The sequence below is a fragment of the Frankliniella occidentalis genome, unplaced genomic scaffold (assembly GCF_000697945.3).
Source record: "Frankliniella occidentalis isolate FOCC.00 unplaced genomic scaffold, Focc_3.1 Scaffold10, whole genome shotgun sequence".
Lineage (NCBI taxonomy): Eukaryota > Metazoa > Arthropoda > Insecta > Thysanoptera > Thripidae > Frankliniella > Frankliniella occidentalis.
Window position 1 is genome coordinate 1,862,135 of NW_026267140.1, and position 7,456 is coordinate 1,869,590.

Sequence of the window (7,456 nt, forward strand, 5' to 3'; positions counted from 1 at the left end):
ATACATGCCTCAACACATTCGCTGTCAAACTTGAGCGCCATCGTCGCGTTACAGTTTTCAAAAAAATAGCCTGCCAGCGAGTGTGTTAAAATGATTTAAAATTATTTATCATTAATATCTCCGAAAAAAAAGAAAATTGTACTTCGCTGTAATTATCCTCCGATGTTTTGTTGAACTCCAGGTTAATTGTCCCCTGCACGTCCAGCGAGGGGAATAGGGAAGGGGGGCTTTAAAATGGCCAACGTGGCACGATTCTGGCGTACAGACATGGCACATACAGAAGAACAATTGGCTAAGGAACTACGTCACACACCTTTGTAGATAGGGTGCCTCGATAACTCGAGACACACTGAATTAACTTAGTTTTGATTGCCGTCACAAAAAGAACGGTCTTTTAAATTTTCGAGTCAGGAATATCCTGCGGGCAAATAGAACGCTGCACTGCAGCGAGGCCAAGTGTTTAAGGGCCTAAGTGACCCTTAGAGATAAGGTCCGAATTACAGACAACACAAATTATGTACACTGAAGAACAGACAGAATCACCACTCAAACGACAGGTAAGACAGAGACACATAAACATACACACGGTTTACGAATTTCAGATTGGACACATACATAGAAGAAAATGAACATCAATTTTGCTTAGATTCTTTTCGATACGGGACCAGTTCTTGGCTACTTACTGGCCCAATTAATTTACCTAATTTATGAGGCTGCCTGCTGGGCGGCCGGCGCCGCAGCTTTGACTTCCTTTTCCTCTCCCTTCTTTCCTCCCTTACCCTTCTTCTCTTCCTTTTTCTCCTCCTTCTTTTCTTCCTTCTTGTCTTCCTTCTTCTCCTCCTTCTTTTCCTCACCCTTCTCCTCCTTGATGTCCTTTACTTCCTCGCCGTCCTCCTTGCCCTCCTTCTTGTCCTTGCGTGTTGGGCAGTCTGCGATTAGGTGGTCCTCAGACTTGCAGTGGTGGCAGCGTTTGGGCTGGGGGCCCATGGTGCACTTCGCCGCGATGTGATTGGCGAATTCTCCGCAATTGTAACACCTGCTTGACGAACACGAAATGTGTTAGATTTTCCATTAAAATCATGTATTGTAAGACCAGATCCACCAAATATTTAAATAATCCGTTTCGAACCGCAACTCACCTGATTTTCCGGAACCGTTTCTTTGCCGCAGGTCGGCGATGTGAGCCCTGGCAGTCAGCACCGTCGGGGCCAGTAACCACGGTGGCCTCCAGACCCTTGTCGGACACCTTGCACTCGAACTCAACCTCCTCGTCATCCCCCAGCGAGCGGAAGCCTGACATCTGCACCACGCTCTGCAAAGAGAAAGGGACATGTTTAATGGTTAGGCCCTCAGTGGCACCCCGGCGCCGCGATTCAAAACTTGGCGCGCGGAACTGTTTACAGCGCGCAACCCTCTCCCCGGCCCGTCACGACCAGGTGGACTCCCTGTGAAGTGGACCGACAGGGGGTAGCTCGCGTGGCGCCCCCTGGCCGGGCCGGGCCTGGACGGGACATGCGCAGAGCACCCCCTCGAGCTGCCCGGGGATCGCTAGCCCCCCAGCCCCTTTCCCCCCCTTTCCCGCCCGGGATCCGAGCAAAGCCACGCGGGGGCGAGGAGCCCCTGCCGCCGCCCCCTGCCGGTGAACTCTGGAACCCCCCGCCCGGGTAAAACGCCATACGCTGTGCCCACGACTACCGCCACTTTTAAACCGAGTACTGTACCCACTAGCTGAAGCAGAAAGCCCCAACGCCCCGAGTATCCACACCCGGCATGTTGAACCCACCAAGCGGGTGCTGTGGACGCTGTGGACCCAGGCTTTGCTTTGTTCGTCCTGGAGAAGCGCACACAATAAAAACAAGAGTGGCAAGGTACTCACCTGGTGGACGAAGATGTCTTGTCCGCCGTCATCGGGGGAGATGAAGCCCCAGCCCTTGGCCACGTTGAACCACTTGCACCTGCCCCGCCGCTTCTCCGCACCGACTCCCTCGTCGGCGCCGACGGAAGCTGCTCCCGGGGACCCTGCGGAAGAGACAGACAAACATGAGCACGGGTGTCACACGCACGAGGCAATGGAGTCGCGGGGCCGCGCCGGGCGGCAACCGGTGGCCGCCTTGGCACGGCCCCGGGTCCCGGCCAGCCCGCCAACGCCCGCTCCAGCGAGGCCCGCGATGGCGGTGGCGCGCGCGGCCGCCCGGCCCGGCCCGGCCTCGTCGAAGCCGTATGAATAATTGATGGTCGGACAATAGGGGAAGTGCGGCGCACGACCCGGAGGCCGGGCGCGACCTTGGGGGTGGCAGGCCAGCAGCGGCCGGCAGCGACTCACACTTGGACAGGCGCGACTGGCTCAGGAACATCCTGGGGACGAAGGGGCGCGCGCCGGGCCGGCACGCTGGCAGGGGCCGTCAGGGGCGAGATGCGGACTGGGGCGCCCCCAGGCGACGCCGTGACAGACGACGGCACGGCGCGGGACGGCAGCCCAGGATGCGACCCCCACTCACTGAGACACGCCCCCTGAATTCATCCTCGATCGGTCAGGCCCGCCTTTCCGACAACGAGCATCTCATTGGGGACGGTAAACAACACAGGTGGCTCGGCTCGGCTCGGGCTGGGTCAAACCGGGCGGCCCGGGAGGGGGTGGGGCACGACCATGGGGCCGGGCGGGAGGTGGGGAGGGGTGGTGGACGACGGGTGGCCAGGGGTTGGCAGCGGGGTTGGCAGGAGGTTGACAGAGGGTGGCAAGAGGGTTGGCAGGGCACGCGCCCTGGAGCTACGCTACGCGCGCGTGGACGCGCCACCATCACTTACTCTCATCGCCATCTCCTTCTCCCTCGTCCTCGTCATCCTCTTCCTCTGCCTCTTCCTCCACGTCGTCCTCCTCCTCCTCCTCGTCCTCGTCGCCGTCATCGCCGTCGTCCTCCTCCTCGTCCTCCTCGTGCCGCTCCTTTTTCTTCTCCTCCTTGTCCGTCATGGCTGCCATATGTCCGTCCGCGCACAGGAATATACGACGGGCCGACGGCGCCACGCGAAGGCACGCCAACGACGCCCAGGCGACGCTGCCGCCACTCAGCGCTCGCGCCGCTCACCGGAAGGCCGCCGCCGAGGTTCGAACCTCGCCACGGCGCGCCAGACTGAACCTCTATGGCGCTTATGGGCTGCGCGGGCTGCGCCTGGCGGGCCTATGGCGGGCCAGTGCGGCCCATGATCCAGGCAGCGCGCGCCGCTGTAGCCACCGCTGCTGCCGCCGCCGCTGCTGCACCCGCACTACGCCGCGCCACGAACCACCCGCGCCACAAGATGTCGGCCCGGTGCTTTGACGCGGGTAGCGCGCCCTGCGTTGCGCCCTGCCGCCTGCCGCCCTTCGCAACCGCTGCGCGCCGACCGTTCGCGCCCGAGCTGCACGCCAGCGCTGCTCAAAACGTACCAGATTTGTCGGGGTTGGTCGAGTCGCTGGGCGCGCTGCTGGCGCTGCTGCAGCCTGGCCGGACACTTGTGGAAGCCATCTTGGTATCGATTGTAAACAAGACATTCATCAGGCTCGTCCAATGGGAGCGCGCGGCCTGGGCAGGGCTGGCAGCGGGCCCGCTGCCCGTGCGCTAGCTGCGCGCCACGGCCCCCTCGACCCCGCGGTGGGGCTCGGCGCAGCGGGGGGATGCGAGCATGGCGCCCCCCCTCGGTGGCGCCGGGCCCTTGCCCGCCCACACCCACCCCGCCAGCCAGGCTACAGCCAGGTCCCCGTGGTCCCCGTCGTGCTCTACCGGGCTTGCGCGGGAAACGCGACTAGACTTCGGCTCCCCTCTCCCAGGCTTCGGTTCTACTCGCGAAGCTGCGCCCTGGGGGGAGAGGGGCGGGGGTGGCGGTATAGGGCCCAGCGGGCCGCTGCCCCCTCCACCCCCCGGCTTGGCGCGACCCGGCCCGGCCACGCCACCCCACTGTGGGCCCCCACTCCGGGCCGCTTGCGCCCCCTGGACTCCCCCGGCCCCACCTGGCCCGGCCCCACCCGTCTCTCCTTCCTGCGAGACCAAACAGACCCCCTCCCCCCTGTCCTGGATCTATTTTCGCGTACAGAGGGTGACATGGTCTGGTGCACCGGTCAAGCTTCTGGACCGACTGGTAGGTGCTCAGCGCAGGTCGCAGGTCCACGGCGCAACGCCAGTCAGATGCTCCGTCGTGCAGACTCATCGCCAAAAAATTGTTTCAGAAGTGTCCAAGGCGGACCGCAGAGACTGCGCCCCCTCTCCCTCGCCCGCACTCGTGAGGCTGATGCCTCCCATGCCCAGCGCAGCCTGCTGGCGTGCTGTGCCGCACAACAGGAGTGCGGGCGGGCGGCCTACCCGCACGGGGTTTGCAGGGCAATCCTGCAAGTTCCCCGACCGGGGCAGGGCGGCTGGCGCCCCCCTCATCCACACCGTGCTCGCTCTCGTGCCCGCCCCCGTTCCATCATTTTCCGACGATGGGGACATCGCGGCCGCGACAGGAGAGCGAAGGCCTGGAAGGAGAGCGGCCTTGGGGCAGCAGCTGACGGCTCCCCACTTCACCCAGCTCCTCCCCCCCCCCCCCCCCCCCCGAAAAAGAAAAAGAACCTCCGACGTCCCAAGCGAGCGTTTTCCGCAAAATTCTGCGACTATTCAGCTAGAGGACAATACTGTCTGTCCGCTGCAAAGCGAAGCGTGAAGCAGCCGGTAATCCCCCTGCCGCCCCCTCCCCCAGGGCAGCCTCCCTCCGTGGCGCGCCTCAAGGACGGCGGCGCTTCAGGCCGACCGAGAGGGGGGGGGGGGTGGAAATTGTAGGGCACTGACTGCAATCCTGACCTAATTCAGTCTGACTGCGGTGAGCGGCGCATCCATGCAGCTAAAGGGCGCAAGCGCCCAAGCGCCCTGCTGAGCAATACTAGTGCACCTCGGAAGCAATGCGGATAGAACTCGGCGCGTACAAACAGTACTGTTGCACAGGGCAATATGGTACACAAAGGGCCCGTCCCTCTGCGTTCTTCCTCCCTCTCCCTTCCACACTTTTTGCCGCATCTTTCTCTTTTACCTGAAAGTACAAGAGAAGTAGCTCACAGCAGCTGTGCCACTATTCCAGTCGGCGGATGCCTTCCTCCCCCCCCCCCTCACCTTCCACCTCGCCTCTCTCTCTCACTCTCTCTCTCCCTCACACACCCTTGCCCCTCACTCTCTCGCACCTAGAGTGCCAGCCTGGGTGCCGTGTTCTCCTCCGGTACAATCCCCTTTTTGTCCTGGCCCCAATACAAGACGTTTTTACCTGGCCGGGTCAACCTTTGTGTTGGCGCTGATGGCAGCCCTGCACGTCTTGTTAGCGAGGTGTACCCACCCCCAAGACAGCGCAAGCTCGCCACGCCACTCCCCCCGCCCCGGACACCCATAAGCCATAAACCACGTCCAAGGCCCAAGCCGAGGCCATGGCCGAGGTCACTGGCACTAACGAGACCAAGCGCATGGCGCGCACAGGTGTGACTGGTGGGGAAAATGGCAACCCGGCATGATTGGAAAGGAGGTATTTTCCCGATCACGCCACACGCTACAGAAGAAAATACGGCGTGGCCCATTCGGCGCCGTTTTCAGTAGTAAATACTGCACCGTATGCAGGCCTGCGGGCGGGTTGCCTATTCGATAGGGGTCATACGGCACCGTGGTAAGAGGTGGCAAACCCGCCCGCACTCCTGTATGCGGTTCAGTACGTACTACAACTGAAAACGGCGCCGATGGGCAGCCTACAGAGCAAATCGCAAAACGGAAACAAAACTGAGTGCTTGCAATTTGAAGACAACGATTACGTAGGAACATTGACAGCTCTAGGTGGGAGGAAGGAAGCTGAGGCGGGTGGACCTCCTTTCTATGTTCCTCCCATTTTATGGTGAATTCCCGCGCTAAGATTAAGTGGTTTTAGCTGGCCGCCTCCATCAACTTAATCAACTTGACCGAAATAACGAGGCGATAAGAACAGCAGCCTGCCGACCGGCAGCGGGGCTGTCGGGTCGGGGTGCGGCAACCCGCCGCCATGATGGAGGCGGCGGCAGTGCTGCCAACAGCAGGACCCGAGCCCCGGGACCAGCGCTGTCGGGGTGCCGAAGCAAGTGCCTCATGTCGGCCGGGGTGCGCACAGCACGGCCCCGCCTGGCCCCGCCGCGGGGTACCCGCGGCTGCCGACCGGGGAAACCCGCGAAAGCACCCGGGCAGCGGGGGCTGCCCACCCAGACCGAGCCCCGCCGCGGTTGGCAGCGGGCTTTTCGAACGACATGGCAGCCATTGCTGGGCCACTGCGTTTGTAAACAATAAGTACGATCCGAAGGGCGCACGGACAAAATCACCCCCTTTAAGCACCACTCTGCAGGACGCCTGGCCGTCTCGGGGGTACTTGAACACGCGACCTCGCACCCGGACACCCGCGCTTCCCCGGCGGAGACCTGCAGGGCCCATCGCGGAGGTGCGAGCCGGCCGGCGTCCCGCAGCGTGCTCCAGCCGGCAGCCGCCGCCGCCCAAGCGCGCGCCGTCGGAAACCGACGAGGAAAAATGTTCAGCGCCTGTAAGCTGGCGCGTCCAAAATCCCCGAGTTCAAGGGTCTCTCCTGCGATGCCAGGAACTTGGTCCGTCCCCGAGAGCGCAGCCGGCGCGCGTCCCCGGCGCGGCGCCCGCACGGGCACATGGCCGCCGGCCCGTCCTCACAACACAAACACTCTTCTCACTTAAAACGTGAAACTTACCGTTTTCCTTCACACGGATTTCGGAGCCGCTGTCCTGCTCCTCGGTGGTTGGCGTTGAGGCTGCGCTCTTCTGTGTGTCCGCCATGGTGAGAAGGACTGGTGCCACCCTGATGTAGTTCGAAAGGAGTCCAAAGCGTCGTCACGACCTCTTCATGCGTTTCTTACTGCACTCCGTTGCACACTGTGTAGCCCGGGCCGGGCCCGGCCCCGGCGGCCCGGCGCTGCAGCCGCCCGCCCGCCTAGACCACCGAACCTTCCTCCCCCTCCCCTCCCCGCTCCCGGACGACCCGCCTCCCCGCCCTTCCCCTCCCCGCGTGCCGACCCTGCCCAGCCCAGCGCGACCAGCGCGACCCTTGGGCCTGCTCATAGAGGAACCTTTTTCGTCGGTCTGCCTGCCTGCTGGTGCGTCCGATTGCCCACCTAACCTACCCCGAACTTCGCGTCGCGTCCGTGGTCGGATCCGACTCCGGGTTCCGAAGGTCCGGGAGGGCCTGGCTGCTCCCTGCTCCCGATCCCGCGTGCTCTGGGATGATGATGGCTTTTGAGCGAAACTAAGAGATTTCTCCGCAACGCCGGAAAGAAGCGCCGCGCCGTTAGAAACATTATGAAGTCCCGCCCGTACTTATCGCGGTGCTTCCCCGTGCCGGGCCCGGACCTTCCAGACAACACGCCACTTGCACGTGCGCGTACGCGTCGGGCAGCAGGCCGAGTACGTAGCCGCAACCCTTCACTTAC

General features: G+C 62.7%; 1 protein-coding gene across 5 annotated transcripts; it reads right to left on the reverse strand.

The window, feature by feature from the left end:
* Positions 1–6: 6 nt before the first annotated feature.
* On the reverse strand, positions 7–6,881 carry LOC113209791 (protein lin-28 homolog). Of its 5 annotated transcripts, none has more exons than XM_052277471.1 (4): positions 6,722–6,881; positions 1,877–2,019; positions 1,140–1,312; positions 7–1,039 (listed from the first exon to the last, which is right to left on the reverse strand). In XM_052277471.1, exons 1-4 carry the CDS (start codon positions 6,804–6,806, stop codon positions 706–708), a joined length of 735 nt encoding a protein of 244 aa, XP_052133431.1. In that variant the 5' UTR covers positions 6,807–6,881; the 3' UTR covers positions 7–705. The 5 variants fall into 5 exon arrangements, with proteins under 5 accessions (XP_052133431.1, XP_052133430.1, XP_052133429.1 ...); XM_052277470.1 differs by lacking the exon at positions 6,722–6,881 and adding an exon at positions 3,422–3,687; XM_052277469.1 differs by lacking the exon at positions 6,722–6,881 and adding an exon at positions 2,806–3,415 and having other exon boundaries at positions 7–1,036.
* Between the last annotated feature and the right edge of the window lie 575 nt (positions 6,882–7,456).